This window comes from Ursus maritimus, unplaced genomic scaffold (genome assembly GCF_017311325.1).
Source record: "Ursus maritimus isolate PB19 unplaced genomic scaffold, ASM1731132v1 scaffold_1, whole genome shotgun sequence".
NCBI lineage: Eukaryota > Metazoa > Chordata > Mammalia > Carnivora > Ursidae > Ursus > Ursus maritimus.
Window position 1 is genome coordinate 63032251 of NW_024423343.1, and position 23287 is coordinate 63055537.

Sequence of the window (23287 nt, forward strand, 5' to 3'; positions counted from 1 at the left end):
TAAGGAGAATACACACTAGTACTTGCTTAGAAACAAGCGGCAGGCTAGGCAAGCTGCCTAGCTTGTCAACTGTAAATTTCAACGCTCAATTCTTACCTTTTGGCAGGACTCAGCTGGTCTGTTTGCACTCCTAGGAGCCTCAAACACACTTCTCAGCTCATCAAGGGCAATGGAGAAGCGCTCGATCCTGCGCCGACCAGTCAAGGAATCCTCCTTCAGCACATCAGGCCAGCCATGTTCCGTGGAGTTGTCACTCTTGCCCTCAGGGCCCTTCCCATCAGGCTCCGTGTTCAATATCTCTTCCACACCGCAGGGCATACTAGGGGGATCTGCAGGTCCATGTGCTGACACTATCTCTCCTTCGGGTTCAAGCAATTTTTTTTCTGGAGGCTGAAAGAGCCTGCAACGACTGCCCCTAGGGCAACACTCACTTTTCTGGAAATCACCGGATTCCCATTTCTGCCTCAGGAGGATCAGGGAGCCCTTCTGTATCGGGAACATGGATGGCTCCGGGTTGTCCTGCAATATCAAAAGTATCTTTCATCAAAGATACACTCAGGCATGTGAGTCATTTTCAAAATGAGTGCCAGCTCTTGGGGTTTGTGTTACAGTGGAGAAATCCAGCTTTGCTATATAATTTCTGGCTCTTGACTTGACCCTATAAAGAATGTCAGTTAACTTAGATTATGGAGAGGACTGATTTGTACAGCCATGGACATTTGAAAATAAAGAGACAAAACTAGGAAGACAGGATTTTATTCTCTTTTCCATGTAAAATCACCCAACAATTATTTACATAATGTTCATTCATTGTTTAGTATATTCTGAGAAAAGAGCAATTTAACAAGTCTAATGAGAAATAAAAAGGTTCGTTTCCTGCCTCAAACAGTTCAGGACTTCTTTTGAAATTACTGGTTTCTGCAAATGTCTTACTTTACAAGTAATAGACTAATAGCTAACAGTTATTAAGTTTTTGCTATAAGGCACTTTGATAATAATTTTATATGTATATCTTATTTTAATCTTAACATCATCACAATGAGTAGGTTGCTACTATGATAATTATTTTCTAGGTAAGGAAACTGAGAAGTAATTTGCCTAGGGTTCTGAGTGACGGAGTCTGGATTTGAAATGCTTCTGTGTGACTCTGGAACCCGTCCTCTTAACCACTGGAACCTAATGTCTCTTTTGTATTTTTAGCACGTAATTCACATCTCATTGTGAACCTGATTAGAACTGCACCTTGTTTTAGAGTTCTGTTGTGAATAGAAAAAAAAAAAATCAAATGGCAAAATATATCTTTACCAGAAACAAACCTACACATACAAATACAAATCACAGAAAGCAAGAATTACGTGCTAGCATAAACTGTTGCCATAGAAATAGCTACTTTCTATTCTAACCCAGAGATTCTCCACTACAAATTTGGGGCTTTAAAAAATAAAGTTTGAAAATAAATAAATAAATAAATAAACAAACAAACAAATAAATTTTGCTCTTGAGGGATGATGAATTTTCCTGGAAAAGTATTAGCAGAGTGGGTATGATAAACAATCTCACTTAGATGAAGGCCTGGAAATATCTCAAAAGGTCACTTAATACAATGGCTCCAGACTTCTTTGTACATCACATTATAAAACACATTCTACGCACCAGGACTCAGCACACATACAACATAAATAAATACATAAGAAACAAATTTTTGTTTTCATTAAATACTTTCTTTTACTATGCAGACTGTCTGGTGATATTTCCACTCTAACATCCTTTACTTAAAAAACAAAACAAAACAAACAAACAAACAAAAAAAAACTTGCTACCCACTAAATTGATTTAATGGTCTACTAATGGTTCATGGACTGCTGGCTCGCTCTACTTACAAAAGGAGTTCAAACCCAGGTTGGGTTTTATGGGCAGTGAGACTTTGCAAAAGCTCCATTTCTAAAATGGATTTATAAACATCATGGCTTTATTTTGAAAAATACATTAGATAATGCATATAAAACTTCCAGGGTTTAGACACCCCTCCCCCAATAGCTCTTAATTCCACTCTGTGCCCCATCTCTTGCTAAAACATCATTTGAATAACTCAAATATTTATGCTACACATGAGCCTCCTAGATAAGAGGGCTTGGAAGAAGGATGACAGTATTTTAAGACACAAATCCATAGACTTAACAGACTGGAAAATTTGGCTTTAATAATATTGCTAATTAATAAGTTTGGATTAGTCACTTATTATAGAAAGTCTCAAAAAAAAAAAAAAATAGTAGCACCAACAAGACCTGAATATCTGTTTGGAAAACGGATCAGCATATGCTGAGAAGCTAATCAACATATGCTGGAAATGTCTGTGACTCATGTGTAAATGGACTTCAGAAAAGATTTTATTAACAAGGGAATGACTGAGACATTGTCACAGCTGGTAATGGTGACATTGTGAGGTTATTTAATGAAAGAATTGTTCCTGAGCCAACCTTGCAGAATTAGGAACAGAAATCTAGGAAGAAGAAAAATTGCCAAGTAGGGGAGGAAAACCTTTTCTCCTATAGAAAAAAAATCCTAATATTTAAAACTGATTTGGAACTTTTGATTCTAGATAAAGATGGAATAGACACACTTTCTCTTCCCTCCTACTAAATATGGCTAAAACCCCTGGAAATTATATATAAAAACAATGTAAGAGGACTTTGAAAGATAGAGAGAAGACAGACTGCCTAGGTATTTTGAGATTTGAGGAACAATGTGGTGGTGAACTCCCTGGGTTTTCTTTTAGTCTTATATAGCCAGAACTTGTGCTGGAACAGACAGTAACCCAAAGATTCCTTATGGGAAAAAAGAAACTTCCCCCAAGAAAAACTTCACTAGCCAAAGAAACAAAATGGGCAACTTAGCATGACAAAAAATTTTAGACCATGATTGCCACACCCCAGGTAGATACTGAACTATTTTTGCTCACAATACATGTATATGTGTGAGATTTTCTNCAAACAATTGTCCAACTCTCTGGATTCTAAGTAGGTGTCCTATGACTAACCACCTGGCATTAGCATAGATTCTAAAGATGAAGGTCTCAGTCCCCTAAGACTGCCCCCACTTCAGAGACCAGTCACAAGTCTCCGGGGTTGCCCCCTATACTTCTGACCAACTGGCTATCATGATCCCTCTAATCAGGTTGGATAATTTGTTAAAATGATTCACAGAACTTAGGATGGCACTTTACTTATATTTACCTGTTCATTGTAAGGGATGCAACTCAAGAATAGCCAAATGGAAGATATGCATAGGGTAAGATCGGAGGTGGGTGGTACAGAGCTTCCACAACCTCGCCTAGAGCACAACTCTTTCAGCACCCTGATGCGTTCACCAACCCAGAGCTTCTGGTTGGATTTTATGGAGGTTTCATTATAAGCATGATTGATTAAATCATTGGCCATGGATGATTAACTTAATCTCCAGCTCCTTTCCCCTCCTCAGAGGTCAGGGGTGTGGTTAAAAGTTTTAACTCTCTAACCACATTTTTGTCTTTCTGGTGAACAATCCCTATCATGAAGCTATTTAGGACCCCAGCTACCAGTCATCTCATTACCACACAAAAGACACTCTTCTCACGCCAGAGATTCCAAGAGGTTTTTTTTGTTGTTGTTGTTATTGTTTGTTTTTGTTTTTTTGATTCCAAGAGTTTTAAGAGTTGTGTGCCAGGAACTAGAGACAAAGATCATTATATTTTTATCCAAACACCCTGAAAAATGCCAACTTTGCTCCTTGTTGTCCCCTCCAACCTCCCTCTACCATAACGGTGACAGAGAAGACTGAGTGAGGGGCCAAGATTTTCACCCCCACTCCATGATAATGAGATCTCTAAGATGTCATTGAAGGCCTTGTGAGGATCATGGAGTTCTGTACCACCTAGAGGTAATGAGATATTTCTCCTTCTCCACTTCCCTGCTTATATCAGAAAGCACAGAGTTGGCAACTACAACTTTCACCATCATCCACTGTTTGTAAGGTTTTTCTTCCAGTGATGGTGTCAGTGGAACCCACAAGGAGAGCAATGATGCTGGGGTTGGGGGGGAGTGGAAACCAGAGTGATATCAGTGAAATCTCACCACCACCTAATAGTAATGGATCAATCTTCTCCTGGAAGTCAAAGGAGGCTAACTGCGGAAAGTGGACTTCTACCCCCATTTGAAAATAATAAAACTTCTTCTCCCTTCATCTTCTGAAATAGATATAAGATCCAAAGTTTATAACATAACTGTCCAAATGTCCAGGATATAACTGAACATCACTGGTCATATCAAGAGCCAGGAAACCTAATTTGAAGGAGAAAAACAATCAATAGACACCAACACTGACATAACTCAGATATCTGGAAACCTCTGAATCTTAAAGCTGTTTTCATAAAATTGCTTCAATGAGAAATCACAAACACACTTGAAAAAAATTTTTTTTAAAGATTTTATTTATTTATTCGACAGAGACAGAGACAGCCAGTGAGAGAGGGAACACAAGCAGGGGGAGTGGGAGAGGAAGAAGCAGGCTCATAGCGGAGGAGCCTGATGTGGGGCTCGATCCCAGAACGCCGGGATCACGCCCTGAGTCGAAGGCAGACGCTTAACCGCTGTGCCACCCAGGCGCCCCGGTTGAAATTTTTTTAACAATGGAAAAGTCTTAGCAAATAGGAGATATAAAGTATAATTAAATGGAAATTTTACAATTGGGATATATCCATAACCAATAAAAAATTCACTGGATGGTCTCAGAAGAATGGAAAGGACAAAAGAAAAATATCAATGGATTTGGAGATAGAATGTTAGAAATTACCCAATGTAAACAACATAAAGAAACTACAATGAAAAAAAGAAAAAAGACTAGGACCTTAAAGACCAGAGATCATAACAAAAGATCTAACATTCATGTCATTGAAGTCTCAGAAGAGGAGAAAGATGGTGGTGCTGAAAAACTAGCCAAAGAAATCATGCCTGGAGATTCCCCAAATTTGGCAAAAGACATGAACCTATGGATTTAAAAAGCTGAGCTAACCCCAAGACACATCAAAATCCAATATCAGAAAACAAAATTAAAAAAAAAAAATTCTTGAAGGCAGTAAGAAGGAAATGACACCTTACCTTAGGGGGGAAACAATTTAAATGACAGTGGATGTCTCATCAGAAATTGTGGAGGCCACAAGAAAGAGTCACAATATTTTCCAAGTGCTAAAAGAAAATAACCACAAACCTCAAATTCCATTTCTACCAAAATTATCCTTCTAGGAATAAAAGACAAATAATGACATTCAGCTGAAGAAAAACTAAAAGAATTCATTGCCACCAAATTTACTCTAAACGAATGGTTAAAGGAGTCTAGAAATACAAAGGAAATTATGAGAGAATTTTGGAACATCAGGAATAAAGAATAAAAAGATAAAAAATCATATATAAAAACACTAGACAATCTCCTCTTAAATTTTCTCAACCATGCTTGATGGTTGAAGCAAAAAGTACAACATTGTTTGATACAGTTCTCAGTATATGTAGAGAAGTTATTTAAACAATTATACTAAAATTAGGAAGGGTAGGAATAAAAGAGGTGAAGTTTCTACACTTCACTCCAACTGCCAAAACACTGACACCAACAGACATACACACATACATGTGTGTATCCATACATAACGTAATACCTCAGAAATCACTAAAAAAATCCAGCATGGGTGTGATATGTTAAAAAAACAAACAAACAGATAAATCAAAATGGATTCTAAGAAATATTTGAATAACTCACAGAAGTCATAGAAAAGGAAAGAAACAAACAAACAAAAACCCCCAGAGAAAACAAAGATAAAACAAACTGAAATGTCAGGGTTAAGCCCATAATATCAATTATTGCATGAAATTTAAATGATCTAAAAACACCAATGAAGAGCTAGAGAGATTGCAGAGAACAGAAAAACTATTTTCCAACTATATATGAAAGGATATTATGCTGAGTAAAAAAGCCAAGCTCAGAAGATCACATCCTGTATGATTGCCTTTACATAACAATCTTGCAATGACAAATTATAGATAGGCAGAGTAGGTCAGTGGTCCAGGGGTTGTGAATGTGGAGGGCGGGGTAGTTATGACTACGAAGAGGCAGCACAAGCGAGATCTTTGCGGGAGTGGGGTTGGAAAAGTTCTGACCTCTATTGCTATGACTACAAAGACTTAAGAATTAACAACTACAATAAAAGTGTAATAATCTACACAGAATACAATGGCATAAAACTATATAGACGTATCATGTCTATGTTGATTTCCTAGGGTCGATGCTCTACTGTATAGTCATGCAAGATGTCACAAGTGAAGGAAAGAAACTAAGTAGTGTTCGCTAGATCGCTCTGCATAGCCTTGGCAACCTTCTGTGAATCTAGAATTATTTAAAAACACAATGTTAAAAACCAAACAAGTGATTTGATAGTCACTCCTTCAAGTTTTATTCTACTTAGAGGGCCGAGAGAGAAGCATAGACAGCAGTACCAGCACAGAGGATGGTGAGTCACGCCGCTGCAGAGGCCACCATTATGAATAATTAAGTGACATCTCTGTGTCGGTTGTCAATTTACTGCCTCTCAGCTTCCTCAGTGTAGTCTTCCATATATGCTCCCCAATAAAATACTGAATTCCTTAACTATTTCTCCTTTAAAGTGCGTACAATATTTAGCTTTCTCAATAGAGGGCGCTGGAGGGTCAGTGCAGGAGGAACAGGCTTTCTGCAATTTCCTGCAAGGTGGGGGGTGGCAGGGGTTGTATGATGTGAGAACATCCAGTGGAGCCTGCCCAGTCACAGCGATAGAACGCCACCCTATGATCTTACAGCCTTGGTCTGGGGTTAATCTTCCCAGAGCTTTCTCAACATGGAAACAAACCCTAGAGCTGCCATTGACCTGGAGGGTGTCTCAGAAAGCAGAGGTTGACTCTGCAAGCCTGCCTGTGGCCCAGGAGATAAACAGCTCTGCTGCTCCCTCTGCCAGCCTCTACGTAGCCCCTGTGCTCTGAATGCCTCTTGCCGAGATTGGTGCTATGACTCCCAGTGCACGGTCTTGCCACCAGTTGCTGATCCCCTATTCCGTGTGCACCTGGAGGGTGGCCCCCGGGGGGGGGGGGGGGGGGGGGCGAACCACACCTTCTCCAACGAAGTCTGAATACTTTGTAAATTTGTCCTTCCTTGGTTACTCTTCCTCAGCCCTAGGATACCATAAAAATGTTTTCTTATATATTATGGTTACATTTCTATTGTAGTGGTTATCCCTTTATATTAAATTTCTCCTGTTTAACCTGTTGTGTGGTTTGTATTTCCTGATTGGACCACCCTGCTAGAACACTTTTGCTTAATAAGAGAGATTGACTAATTCCAACAGTAGGTCATGAGGATACATGTTTTTAGTATTGTCATGATAGTGCATGCCACTGTTCCCCTTTTTACCAAGTGTGCTGGCGTGTAATGTGCGGTTGGTAAGACCTCTTTTTCTCATACTCCCTCGGGAATGACAACCAACGTGACAGAGGGCAGCATTTTCCTAAAAGTGTCCCACTGAACTCTAGTCTTCCAAGATGGTCTTCAGAAAACATTATGGCAAGAATTATCTAGAAAAACAAAATTTTAAAACATAATATCCATCCCTTCTGAAGAGAACCACAATGTGAACTTCCACATTAAAAGTTGGGGAAAGTCAAAGAAAAAGAAGCCCAAGTTAATTCAGTGCTGTTCTAGACATTGAACGAGAGAATCTTTTATCTTAAATTGCCCTTAACATCCTCAGGTGTTGTCTTCCATCAAAGTCATTTCGATAAATGTTAACATAAAGCAAAAATCACTATAAAAGGCAAGCCTCAGATTCTTTCCTAGTATGTATGTGTGTGTGTGTGTATGTATATATACATATATATCAGTAAAAACTGATTATTTATCTCACTTAGTCATGAAAAGTTTTTAAAAAGTATTTGTTATTATATTGAACATTTTTATATTTTTATTTTATTAAAAAAACAGCTGGCTCTGTGAAAGGCCACATGGTAAGCTGAAACATTTATATATAAAATGAAGACTTTCCCAGCATTCGGGAAATTGCATAGTGAGTCAGAATCTAAATATATATGAACTGAGGGAGATAACTGCATATTTTATAGAACAAGGGTCATTTAATTAAAAAAAAAATGAGTTGAAATAAAGATGCCAAGAGGCCACATAGGTGATCTCGCTGTGACCATACTGCACAGGTCACCTGTTGGTTATAGCATCTTCTTTCACACTCAATGAGATAGATGTCGATTCATGTAGGATTTACTTCTGTTCACACACCCAGTGGATGGCTGTTGGGCGTGCAGAGTCCGGCCTGCCACTGTAGGTAGCGGCCCAGGTGAGCAGTGCTCAAGAATGACTTGAGTGCAAGAATTCTGGACTTCGCTTTTCTCTGTCAAGTGAGTGTCTTCTCTGAGTTAGGATATCACTACATCAAATCATCGACACCGAGGTTGCAGCAAGGTAGACAGAGGTAGGATAAAACTGAAAAATGTCCATAGAAACTATAGGACTCATTGATGACTTAAAAAGAAAGCATCAGGGCATAACACAACCAATGTAGGCATTTCCCCAGAAACACATGCTGTTTTGCACGGTCACAAATGGCACACAAAACATTTTGGTTTAACCTAAGTAAAGGAGCTCTGCATTTTCCTTGCTTAGGGGACGGTTTTGGTAACGTAAGTGGTTTTCAAAAACGATTCCCCTCCACCATTCTCTCTTTCTCTAGGATTTAATCCCTCTGTCCTAGTCTCATTCATTCCTTATTTCCTCTCCTCCCACAGGACCTTTGCAAACACTTCCTCCTGCCTCAGTGCTCTTCCCTCTCCTGTTCTACTCTCTCCTACTGCTAATGACTCAGAGAAGCATTCCTGACTTATCAAAGATGTTATAGCTTCCTATTTAATAAATGTCCAAGGTGATCTGAAATCCATTCTTTGAGAAACATTAATAAAGAAAACTGTTTGCATGGACTGACAGAAATAAAATCTGACCAAGATTTTGTATGTATGTATGAACTGATATTCACAATAGGATTCCAGGGCCTTGAGTTAATGTTGCTGTCAGGTGATCCACTAGCTCCTGGGAAAGAGTATCAGATGTGTACAGGGAAACATTTTCAGATGGGAAAGAAAAGCCTTATCTAAAAGCTAACAAATTTGTGTTAAGTTGCCAATATATTAAAAACTGGATTCTCACAGAACTGTTCTTATATGGTGTGATCTCTGTAATTCTAAGAATTACCTCTTGCCTCTATGATTTAACAGTGAGCTTATTTCTAATTCTAATAACAATGTAAGGCGTGTGCCCCATATCATAAAACAACAAGAACAACAACGATTTTGCCTGTCAAGCACACCAATATGTTCAAAGAAAAATTAAGTCTTTGAGTGACTCCTGGTGCAAAGAAAAATTACCAAATGCTTTCCTTTTCTACTGAAATTCCCTTAAGTCAAATTTTAAACAAGCTTTGTAAATAGTCTCATCTGGTTGATTTATTAAGACTTCTTGTAAATCATAAGTCTTGTTTCTTGTATTTGAAGACATGCTTTGGTAGACTTTTCTGCAAAGAGTGTTTCAAGTTTAAAGCAGAGTTATTCATCAACTTGAAACACATTCCCAAATAGAAGAAATCGGATTATTACAGATGATAGCAAGTGAAAAGTTTTAAACAGCCTGATATGTGGCAAGAGTGACAAAGGTACTGACACCTTTGGCCTACATGTCCAAAAAGGGAAATTTATACTAAAGTAAAAATTTAATAGAAGAACATTCTTTCTATGCAAATGTGCCATGCAGCATTCTTACAATCATTAAAAAAAAAGGAAAACCTTAAAATTCACAGCAAGAGGGATGCTGTATTACATTACAGGATAGCCACCCAATGAAGTTATGTAGCCATCTGAACTAGTAAGTCTGAAGAACACATAGAAATATTCAAATAAATTTACAACATAACATTAAGCACAGAAATGTACAGAGGGGAATGTATTTCACTATTTCAAAGTACATGCATGTGTTTAAGAACTGGAAGCACGTAAAAGAGTGAAAATAATCATGTTTATGAATTGGGATTTGAGACAACTGGCTTTTCCACACTTCCGAAGAAAAAAATACTGTCTTCAGCAGCATTAAACTATTTACCATCCTTCGTGGAAGAAAAACATAATGACTTTTACAACAATTATGGATGTTTTCACCATATTTTTAAATTTCTAACCCATTACTTTAATATTTATAGCATCAAATTCCAATATTCTCAGTTTTCACTAAGCAGAGAATGACCATTGAAGGTAATTTAAACCCAAGAGTCAGCTTACTGCAGTCATCTCTGTTTTAAATTACAGCACTACCAAACCCTCCCCCGAATCAGCATGTGATCTCTTTTTCCCTCTGGTGGTTTATGTATAAATATATACATATATATCATTTATGATATAATACCTGAGCCTGACTACAAGTGATGTCATTTTTATTGCTTCCTTTGCTCTAAAATCAAGTAACCAGTCAAAAGTTATTTCAGAAAATACAAACTCAGCTCCAAAATTTGAGAAGTCTCCTCAATGTATTCCTGTAGGGACCTGGATGGAAAGCCCTTCGCCAGATGCAGGCAGGTAGAGTTCTTCAGGGGCTTATATAATGCTGTTTCACTTATCTGATCATTCACTATTTATTTTGAAGTTCTGAAAGCATAGCACGCTGCAGAGGGTCTAGGATGCATGACAGAGCTGTTTGGACCATTATTTCAGTCATGAATCAATTTATTTATTGTGTGTGAAACACCACCAGACGCCTGTCTCCATTCACATGATTTCTATCAGTTTCTACATGTTCTCTCTTTTCCCAACACCCACCGTCCTCTTAAACATTGCATCTCCGAGATGGGAGCATCTCCTGAAAGCCCTTTAAACATGACTACAATATGTAAAAGAACAATCAGATAAAATTTAGCAATTTTCATACCAACTAAAATTAGGAAAGTTTTCTGTTAATCAAAATGAAGCCTCTACCAACTTAAGCATAAAAGAGACATCAGAGTGGAATAAAAATATATTGTGGGGCAGAAGTGTTTTAGTGGGCTTCTCATCTTTGATAACTACAGCTATATGCCTGGAAGGGAAAAATATTTTGAAATATCATGCTAGCCTCCTTAAAACAGTAGCTAATGATCCCAACAAGATGATAGAACATAAAAAGATTGTGGGGCGTATCAGCGTCAGCAAGCAGCAGTTTCAAACTACAAAACAAAAGGTTTCTAAGAACCTGCCAAAATTCTCATGTCACTGAGCCAGATTCTCTGCCAAGGAAATACCCAGTCTTACAACCACAGAAAGCAAGTTAAGGTTAGGGAAATCATTAAACTAGCACCTTCCCAAAAGAGTAAGTATCCCAAGCGTTAAAATTGTAACACTAATATTAGTGTGATTTAATTTATCTTTCTGTTTTGGTTACTTCTTCAATTATCAAGTTAAATAATTAGTATTTTTGCTGTGATTGAAAAATATTCTCAGACAACACTCCTTTTTTTTTTCCAGAGAAAAAATCCTAAAGGTAATGACTAAAAATGTTTGAAAAAAAAAATTAATTGATCTTTTTTGGGAGGGAAATTTTAATTAGTTTTAGCAGACAGTTGCTGAACATCTATTGACCTGATAAGAATGTGAAAGAAATGAGTTAAGGGTTTCAAAGGGATGGCATTTTCAATATTAAAACCAAACCAAACCAAACCACAACTAACTAAAGCTTTAATATTAAATGCTGCCAATTCCATTAATTTTTCTGGCTATTTTAGCCTCATCAAAACAGATTTGCAATTAGTTTTCCTTCTGAAAATGTACCCCAAATTAGTATATTACTTAATTTGCCACTAATAAGGAGCATGCATAATTCATATACATGGAGAAAAATATAGGAATAATGCATTTGTTTTTCTTTTTTATCTCCTCATCCACATTTTTTAAGCAAACTGACAAAGCACCTTGCCAAGACAAGTTATTACAAGAATTTACGAACTTGTATATTTGCAATAAGCTTTTCTTACCGCCATGTCCTTTTCTGTCAAGTTCCTGTCCTGTGACTCGGCTACCACAGTTACATACCCATTAAAGGAAAACACAAATTTAACAGTTCTTTAACTCACTGATCTCATCTAACTAATGAACATCAAGCATGATGGACATACGTTGCTAGATAGCAGTTACAAGACACCAAATCTCTCATAGCTAGCTCTGGGAGCTACATTATTTAGTAAGTCATGCAAGAGAGAAGTACACTTTCGACCATAACCCCTGCTTGTGCTGGGTACTCAGCTTACAAGTTTTGCCAGGTAAAGGCTGACTGAAATGGCTTTTGTTTACAAATTCTATAGAACAAAAACCCATGCTCAAAGGACTGATCTTGCAGCATCCCAGGAAACTGTCTGCAGGATGTGGATAATTAGTATGTCATAAAAGAAGATATTCATTAAATGTTTTATGGATTATCCCAAGCAGGCTGGGTACCAGACAATATCTCTTATTTAGCACAAAGCCGACGTTCTGTCACATGGGTAAGTTTCTACCACTCTCATATTCAGAATACATCTGTANNGAAACAGTCATCCAAAACCTGCTCTTGTGAGGTTTAGAATATGAATCTCAGTGTTAATAACAAAAAGAAAAGCAAACTTTAAGAGTTTACCATTTGCAGTGCCAAAGAATTAGAAAAGATAAGTCCTGCCTTCAAGGATTTAAGCCTGGTCAAAAGCACTGTTTTTTACCTTTATTGCACACCAACATCCCCGGCGATGCTGTTACCACTGCAGATTCCCAAGGCCCTGACTGGGGAATTCCAGATTCAAGAAGTCTGGAGTGTGGCCTGGGAATCTGACTTCTTACAGGCACCACAAGTGATTCTGATAACGGAAGCCCATGGACCCCACATTTAAAAACTACTCTGCTGGGGCACCTGGGTGGCTTAGTCAGTTGAGCATACAACTATTGATTCCGGCTCAGGTTGTGATCTCAGGGCTGTGAGATTAAGCCGCACATCAGGGTTGGAGCTCAGCCGGAAGTCTGCTTGGGATTCTCTCCCTCTCCCACTGCTTCTGCCCCTCCCCCTGCTTGTGCACCCACGTGCTTTCTTTTTCTCTAAAAGAAATAAATCTTTAAAAATACCCTGCTACATCAACAGAAATGTTAATGAACTGATGACAGTTCAACAGCATTCATTAATTCAATAAATGCTTACGATATCTTACTATGGGAGAGGTACTATGCTAAGTACTTACAATACATTTATAAAAATAACTTCCAAAAAATAGTGAAAATACAGAATATAAGTGTTAGTGAGGCTATGGACAAATTGGAAAACTTGTATATTGCTGAAGGTATGTAAAACGGCACAGCTGCTCTGAAAGACAATATGGTGTTTCCCCCCAAAATTAAATGGACAACTACCATGTGATCCAACGATTCCACCTCAGAGTATATACCTGAAAGAACTGAAAGCAGGAANNNNCGTATTTGTCTACCTATGTTCATAGCAGCAAATTCACAACAGTCAAAAGGTGGAAGCAGCACAAGTGTCCATCAATGAATGAACGGATCATCCAAAAGTGGTATCTACACACAATGGTATATTATTCAGCCTTAAAAAGAAAAGAAATTTTGGGCGCCTGGGTAGCGCAGCGGTTAAGCATCTGCCTTCGGCTCAGGGCGTGATCCCAGCGTTCTGGGTTCGAGCCCCACATCAGGCTCCTCCACTAAGAGCCTGCTTCCTCCTCTCCCACTCCCCCTGCTTGTGTTCCCTCTCTCTCTGGCTGTCTCTGTCTCTGTCAAAAAATAAATAAAATCTTTAAAAAAAAAAAAAGAAATTTTGGCACATGTTATTACATGGATGAAACTGAGTAGGTTACACTAAGTGGAATAAGCAGTCACAAAAGGACAAATATTGTATGACTTATATAAGGTACTTATAATAGTCCAATTCACAGAGACAGAATATTGAATAGTGATTCTAGGGCTGAGAGGGGAGAACAGAGAGGTAGTGTTTAATGGGCCCAGAGTTTCAGTTTGGGATGATGAAACAATTCTGGAGATGGATGGTGGTGATATCTGCACAATAATGTGAATGTTCTTTAGAAAAAAAATTTTTTTAAAGATCTTATTTATTTGACACACAGAAAGAGAGACAGAGCATACAAGCAGGGGGAGCAGTAGTGGGAGAGGGAGAAGCAGGCTCCCCACCAAGCAAGGAGCCCAACGTGGGGCTCAATCCCAGACCCCAGGATCATGACCTAAGCCAAAGGCAGATGCCTAAATGACTGAACCACCCAGGCACCCCCAATTTTTTTTTTTTTTTTAAGTAGGCTGCATGTCCAGCATGGAGTCCAATACAGGGCTTGAAATCAAGACCCTGAGATCAAGACCTGAGCTGGGACAAAGAGTCACACGCTTAACTGACTGAGCACCCAGGCACCCCAACGTGAATGAACTTAATGCCACAGAACAGCACATTTAAAAATAGCTTAAATGATAAATTTCATATATATATTTTATTATAATAAAAAAGTCACTGGAAATCCTGCAAAGAGTAATCATAAAGTGTAGAAAGTACACTTGAAAATTTATTGTGATAAAATAAAATAGGCTTCTTGGTGAAGAGAATTTTCGTATGTGGTCTTGAAGGCAGAGGGACCCGATCCCTAGTGCCTCCACCATCCTGACAACCGCCCTCCAACACAGACACGCACAAACCAAGGGAAAATGGAAACTTGGTAATTCATGATATAATACAAATATTAGCCCATCTCAAACATGTAGAATCAGATGCTACTTAAATTTGTAAGTAAGGATGCAAATGGACATATAAAGAACTTAGGCAAGCAACAACAAAATTAAAATCACCTTCTTATTCAGTAAGTGAAAAGACAAGAGAACAATAAGAATGCGTGATAGTACAGACATGCTGTGAATGGAGTGGTAGCAAAAAACGGGGACTCAGGGCTCGGAGACTGTTGCCCTAGATTTTGTATTCAGCCACCACACATAGCCTTGAGTCTGTTTCCTTGGGGATAAAATGTAACTTATAATCCTTTCCTTGACCTGAGATAGTTGTATAGATCACTTCTAAGAAAAAATATATGGAACTTCAAAAGTTTTACACAATATCAGAAGAATGTCTTTATGTGGCACCAGACATCGAACAGAGATTTGAGTACAACATTAAAACCAATCAAAACATATTTGAAATTTTCCTCAAAGTTTATCAATTTTTAAATTATAAAATTGAATTAATTTTGAATTTTTGTGAAGACAACGTATCTGTTAAGGATGGATTTGATTTTTAGAAACAGTCGGTTCAAGTTAAAGGATCAAAATGGGATTAGGTGGTTGATGACGTTTTCAGGAAAATTCCAGAAATGCTGACATGAAGACCAGCTATCGAGTGGCAAATGCATATCCGAAGATATTATCACTTGGTCTCTCGGGATCTTGATTTCTTTATACTTAGGTAAATTGGGATGGTCCTTTCAGAGTTTTGGGTTTAAAGAATATGGCCAGTCTATCCCTGAATGACATGGTGATAGTAGAAAGTTTATAAATTCTTCACCTTCACATTTTTTGGGAAACCCTCAGTGTGAGAGGTGAGTCAAAACACACTAGGTCCCACTTTGGGGAATGGATTCAGGTGGTGAGGGTCCACAATCCAGAGTCCTAGACAGAGATCATAAAGGACCCACAGTCAAGTACCCCTGATGGCTCCTCAAGAAGAGGCTGCAGTCAATCAGGAAAGTGTGTTTCATTTGGAATCCTGTGGGCAAAGCTGTCCACAATGGTTTGATCCAGAGCTCGGGAACAGGAACACAGTCCTCTGCTCTGTCCAATGCAGTCAAAGCTCATGCCCATTTGCAGCAATTCTTTCTTTGGAGGGATGTCATTCTCAAGAATTCTTTTCATTAGAACATGGGCCCCAGAACAACTGTGTTTACACACAGAGCCACTTCCCATAGCAAAACCCAGCCTATGGCTATTGGGCCAGGACTGGTTTCAGCAAGATTATCCCAAAGCTTTCTTTCCTCCAGGGACTCCCTATATTTAGAGGTGTATCTGTTTGTCTTTAAGAAAAAAAAAAAAAAAAAAAGCATTTTCAAAACACTAAATGGGACTACTCACCTTGAATTCCGGATTTTATTAACATAGCTCTTAGGCCCTCCCAAGGTCTTGCTGAGGGAGGGTGCTCTCAATGAGCTCTTCACCTACACTCTAGTGAACATGGCCACTTCTCTAGCTCACGAGAAAAACAGGTTGAATCTGTGGCAGGACACCTCTCTAGTCAGATCTGCCATGACTCACTCAATAAAACAGAGGCTATATCAGTAATTTGCAAATTGTGTTCTGCAGGGAACTGAGTGTCCCGTGGAGGGGCCTGTGAGACCTGGAGAAGAGGACAATGGTGAAGATATTAGCCTCTGCATAATGACAGCATGGTGTGTCAGTAAAGAAGAAAGAGTCATAGCAAATGAGCGAGCCCTTCATGTGTTGCAGGGAAACACAAAAACCCCTTTGACATATATTTTACTAGAAACTCTTTCATCCCTTTTGAAGATTGCTAACTTAGAACTGTAGGTGAATGTTTCCCTCTGTACTGAGTATCCTGAGCTCCTGTCGGTCCCACCTGGCTTTTGCCAGGCCTCTCCTCCCACAAGATGGTCTTCATTTATAAGAGAAGCTGAAATTCTGATAGGTTTAGAGTGTGGTGGTCTTCAGTCTCTGGCTGATGAGCATCCCACTCTTTCTGCCTGCAACTCAAACCTTAGTAAACAACACGGTCTTATTTTGAGTCTCTATTTTTTTCTGAAATAGAATACTCAGTTGCTTAGAATACTATATTTTACCGATCTTCCTAGTTCTTATGTTCCATAGATGACAGAAGCCATATGATAATTGTCTTTCTCTGCTTGACTTGGGAGGGGGGTGGGGGAATGGGATAGACTGGTGATGGGTTTAGTAAGGAGGGCACGTATTGCACGGTATACTGGGTGTTACATGCAACTAATGAATCATCAAACTTTACATCAAAAACCAGGGATGAACTGTATGGTGAATAACATAATAAAAATATTATGAAAAAAAGAATACTATATTTTATATATTATCTATATAAGTATCATATATACTTATATATGAATTAATTTAAAAAATCATATTATGACTGTAATATTTAAAAATTACTGTACTACTTAACATTTGGGAATCCACTGACATTTCATATGGTTACAAATTACAGAAATTCCCGCCTCAGCGGTTTAAACAGAAAACTGTAAGATGGTAGTTTCACACACAAATGAATCCAGAAGTCGTCCAGGATAGGTTATGCCACCAGCCTTTCCTCATCAGCCTTAGCATGTGGCTTCCATCCTTAAGTTTACAAGAAAGCTGCCACACTCCTATAAATTGCAACCATGTTCTAAGAAAAAAGAAAGTGGAAAAGACAAAAGGTTTATCTTGGTGAAGCTATTTTCTGTTCATTTCCTCCCCAGAAACTCCTAACTACATTTCAGTGGCCAGAACAGTGTCAGTTCCATCTGCAAGGGAACCTGGGAGATTAAGCCTTTTTCTTAGGCACATAGTCACCCCAAGTAAAACTGTGGTTCTCTTAGTAAGAAAGACAAATAATTGCATAGTCTTGAAGTAGTCAGTGTCTGTCACAATGTTTTAGTACGAATACATCTGCGATGCTATAATTCTATGCTTTTATATGTTATTTAAAAGAAACAGAAAAAATAGAGTCCTGTCAGAAGTATCTAAAGAGAAGTTTGTGTAGGAACACTGTGGAAGAGATAATGTTTTCTTAGGAAGATCTTACTTTTTTCTAGATGCTCCAGTTTTGTAGATGTTCCCTCTTGGCTGCCTAGGGACCTACTGGATTGCTCCAAATAACCCTGACTATCTGGGTACACAGGTAGACAGATTGAGTTCTAGAAGAACTTGTCTGCACTGTGCCCTATCAGATCCAGATTCTGCTCATTATTTTGGAACTAATAAGTTAATTTGCTGCAGATGCATTAATGGGTGGTATTAAGTTAGCTATTATCATTTTTTTCCTACAGATTTCTGGTGATATGTTTTAACTCAAAGACTGTGAACTTGAAACTGGTGTGACATTTGTGAGTTATATGACTGAAATATACATTAAACATCACTGAACGTTGGGTTCCATGTGTATAAAAATAAACATAATATCTAACTCAAAGTCATTTGTGTGGGTTTGGGACATTTGGCATTATTATGGAATGATCGAGTATACAGAGTCCACATTCAGACCAACCGGCTTCAAACTCCTATTCAACCACCAGTATTTATATGGTATTAGATGCATTATTTAAATATCAAAGCATTAGTTTCCTCACCTAAAAATTGGGATAATAGTATCTCCCATGGAACTCTTATGAGATGAATTAAGTAAATGAAATCATGTTTATTAAGAACGTAACATAGTACCTGGTATGAAGTAAGTGTTCAGTGCATGTTAGCTTTTATTAGCAGTATTTAAGTGTAGTGATTGGCATCCAAAAAGTGCTTTAAAATATCAGTTATCTTCTTCTACAAACTATAGAGGACCACAGTCTTAAGGAAAATTTAATTATATATATTTAAGCTAGATATTATTTTGAGTTTATTAAAAATCTTTCTCCTCAGAGATTGTAATCCCAATATCTAAATAACCATGTGACTTTTATTCCGTCTTTCTAATAGATGCTGTTCCAGTCTGGAGACTTTCACATGTAATTGTTACAATGATATATTACTCAGGAGAATGTCTCCTTTTTTTTTTTTTTTTTTGGTTTTTGTCTTTTCGATGAATGAATCCAATGGCAGAAATACATTGTAGCATAATATCTTAAATCCTACATGTTTAACCAATGGATTTTGTTACATTAAAAGGACTATAAATTATACAAACAGATGCAGGTTAGCCAGTCTTCAAATGGTAAGTTTCACAGGACTCATTTGAAAGCTTAAAATATAGAATAGCTATGACACGTGGAAAAGATAAAGGGTGTGATACAAGGATTCTATTGTAAGACTAATTTTATAAACTGATTACATTGAACTTCAGGTTCTGGTGACTTAAAACTTTTTTTTTTTTTCAAGAATTTGCCAAAGTCAATGAAGAACAATTAACAGCTCAACATCTTTTAATTTAAAAAGGACTTGGAGATTCAACTTTATTAGAAAGACTAAATGCAGTATTTATCTTAGTATATTTCTTTTTCCCACCCTGGGAAGATAAAACAACAACAACAACAACAAAAAACCCTAAAAACTATCAGACCTGTCATCATCACTACTTACTTGGAAACGTACTGAAACATATCATCAAAAAATCAATTTGTAAGCACCTAGAAAATCATGGGTACCGGGTAAAATCTGCTTGGTACTGTAAAAAATAAATCCTGTCAAATCAACTTAATTTCCATCTATGACAGAGTGACAAGAACAGTAGGTGCAGAGAACTTGACAGACAAAATAGATCCTGGCTTTTGGTCAGGAAGTAGAGGCAGTTCCACATAATACAGAAAAAAGATACAGATCGGGTGTCACTTCATCTTTTTAAGCTCCTATTAATCACTCTGCTTAATATATCCAGAAATGATTCTCAATTGGAATATTGACAAGTAGAGTAACTAGTTAAAGGGATGATAAAGTTCAAGACCAAACTACTGCAGGACTGATTCTGATTCTTACAAATAAAAAACACATTAAAACACATTAGAATTAAAACCAAGCAGGAATCACCATCACTTTGCTGCTGCTGCTTAAAGTCATACCTTTTGCAATCACCACACCTCTCAACTTCATTCAGGCCTTTAATTATAAGGTCAAACTAAAGATTCACAACTGAACTTGGTATGCTGAATGATAATGTCCATGTAATGTTGGAATGGGATCATTCTTTGAGTTTCTGGGGTTTGGAGGAGAATAGTTCAATGGCATGGAACCAGAAGTGTCACTGAATCACTGCTTCTGCCCAGTGTGGGATCCAGTTTTACCCGAGATCCCAAGAGTTTCTTTCCACAAGATGAGTTTAATGTTTCCCTCTTACCTCCAAAGACTCAGGACATGTAAAATGAAAACAGCATGCTCAACCAGAGAACAAGTCCTACTTTTGTGAAACATTAGTTTCTAAATAGTAAGTCAGAAATCTGAGTATGTATTAAAATATCAAACCACTTGATAAGAGCATTAATGTGAATTTTGAAGAATCATATTAGCAGATATTATTCGGAAACAGTTCTAAAGGACCTGATTACTGTACTAGACATCCCAGCCCAGACAATTTACATTCCTAAGAGTGGGAGACAGAAAAACACAGCAAGGCTTGAAAGAGTAGTGCATACTAGGCCAGCAATAGAGTATTTCCTTAGACACAGACTTGAAAATAATTTTCATCTTACATACCAACTCTAATTTGTAGTGGCTGGACTTACTATAAAGAGTGTTACGATCAGCAAGTGAACCAGAAGTATACCGACTCTTTGGTTTGATTGGGTGGGAGACTTTTTCCCTCTTCCCATGATAAGTAAGTTTATATCAGAGCCTAACTATACTATTTATATTTGTACAATAAATCCATAGGAAGTAATCATTCTTGAATGATTTATTCATTCTCAACTAGGCATTTATATCTTCATTAGGACTTAAAGGCTTTCTTGAGGTATTGTTGTGCATATCTGATTTGTGTAAACCAACCTGGATGCCGAAATCTAGATTTTAACAGGCAGCACAATGTGCAACCAGGACCTTTAGAGAGCCGTGTTTTAACAAGACTAATTTTGGTTGGGCTATGATAATTCATCTCATCTAAACGATTATTTATGCCTGAACTTCTCCTATCTCTATGAATGGGCCCTCCAGACTGGGCTGGAATATTATCAAAAAAGATTCACTTTTATTAATTAATTAATTCACTTGACACAAACTGATAGTTATGTGCTAGAAAAGTTACCAGATATTGGATTTAAACCCATGCTGTCTTTGTCCAGGATCTTATATTCTGGTGAGAAAGTCCAATGAATAAATCTTTAACTTAATTCATTGACATTAATTCAAAGTGCTCTGGCAGTGGTGCTACAGAAGTACAGAATGGGGAATTTGCATTAGCTCTGATTTTAAAGATTATTTCTTACATCAACCCCAAATATCCCTGTAATTTCCCCCCACTGAGAATGTTCTAAGCCTTAGGGCCATTACGGAACAAGTCTAATCCTTCTTCCACTTGAGAAACTTCTAAAAATTTGATGAAAATTCCATTAGGTCCCCTAAATCATCTTCTATCCAAGCAACCATCCCCAAATGTATCTTACTAGAAATGGTCTTAATTCTCCCAAACATCTCAGCTGAAACCTATCACCTATAATCCGAATTAATCATGCATTCTCTCAGCATTTGGTAAGTAAGTCATTCATCTGTCTTCCTTTAGTAGACTAAGATATCTTCAAAGAAAGTTAATGTTTTGATTCATTTGTGGTCTCCCGCACATTTTGCACAGGGACAAAATCAACAGATTTTAATTGAACATAAAGGAAAAAATTCAATGTCTAGGAAGCAAATATAGACTATCAGGGACTTTTTACAAGTATAAAGGATTACAGCGGCTAGTAAGATTCTTAGAGATATATGACATATTGAAATCTTAGGAATTCCTTTTTTTTTTTTTTTCAAATGCCATGTTTTTTACTAGAGTCATTTTCTGAGTCATTGTAGATTGTAACATAAAGAAGTGATATTCAAAATATTTAACAACTAATTTATTTAACAACTAATATCACATTTCTTAATAGTGAATCTTGGAAGCCTGACTGTATTTTGGAAAGTTGTGGGAGTTTCAGGGAGAGCCAGAGGCTATTTAAAAATAATTTCAAAATTATTTCAATATTTTAAAAATCATTAAGGCAATAATAGTGCACAGTGGCTAAATAACAGCCCTTGAAACACAGACTTTTAGCATTAGAGGGTTTTTTTTTTTTTTAAGATTTTATTTATTTATTTGACAGAGAGAGACAGCCAGCAAGAGAGGGAACACAGGCAGGGAGAGCAGAAGAGGAAGAAGCAGGCTTCTAGCGGAGGAGCCTGATGTGGGGCTCGATCCCAGACTGCAGGGATCACACCCTGAGCCAAAGGCAGCCGCTTAACGACTGAGCCACCCAGGTGCCCCAGCATTAGAGGTTTTAATGGAAACCCTGTTATCAAGTGCCCTCATTGTCCTGGTCATGAGAGGGAAAATGTCCTGTTCAGATTCATACAGTTACTGAGAAGCAGCGGTGGAACAAACCAAGAACAGCCCTGATGTTTCCCTCAGCTTGTAATCAGAGAAAGATAATGCCCCTATTTCCCATTCTCTGTGGGAGGGTAGTAGCCTAAATTCGATAACTGCCTATTAGTAAACACCAATGGTCTCATCACACTGACCAATGTCTCCACTAATGGCCGCACCCCCACCCTGTACCTTTCAACTAGCTCACACGGTGCCTAAAACTCTCCCACACCTTTGTTTCAGTGGAATTAAGCCCAATCTCTCTCCCCTGTTGCAATGGTCTTAAACAATTAAGGAAAATTGTATTCAACTTTTCCAGTGCAATTTTCTTTGACAGAACCTGTATCTTCAAAATCTTGACCTCTTTCTATGATACCATACGGTAGGTGGAGTTACCATATAAACAAGAAAGAGAGCCACCACTTTCCAGGTCCACTCTTATATAATAATGCTCCACGGAAACTCCTTTTTAGAATATTGATGTCAAACTTCAGCGTGCCTAAGAATTTCTCAGGCTGCTTTTGGTTAGATTCCCAAGTTCTGATTTAGTAGATCTGAGGTAGGGCCAGAAATATGTATTTTAATATACATCAAATGACCGCTGTCTTACAAAGACTGCTTTAGATTGTAAGTTTGAGAAGGGAAAAGGGTTATTTCTATCTTGGTCACCATCTATCTCCAGCATGGCACCTAGCATTCCGTAAATACTTGTTGACTAGATGATTGTTTTTGCTTGACTCTTTTCCAATATAGATACATTATTTCCTTTGTGGAAGTCTGATGCTTAGGGCCACCATTTTTATATTATCTGCTTCATAAATTTGTAAATGCCTGAAGAAATTACACTTAATAAGTTTCATTTCTATTAAGTACATTATATTGCATAAAATTTAAGTTTAGACAAAGTTGATCTATAAAGTGGTTC

General features: G+C 37.7%; 1 protein-coding gene across 2 annotated transcripts in view; it reads right to left on the reverse strand.

Annotated features, from left to right (window-relative positions):
• XIRP2 (xin actin binding repeat containing 2) overlaps nucleotides 1-715 on the reverse strand; it is a 286390-nt gene extending 285675 nt beyond the window's left edge. For both annotated transcript variants that reach the window (XM_008687061.2, XM_008687060.1), the window contains exon 1: nucleotides 97-715. In XM_008687061.2, coding sequence (XP_008685283.2) covers nucleotides 97-501 — 405 coding nt within the window. In that variant the 5' untranslated portion in view covers nucleotides 502-715. The remainder of the gene's footprint in view (nucleotides 1-96) is intronic.
• Nucleotides 716-23287: the final 22572 nt, after the last annotated feature.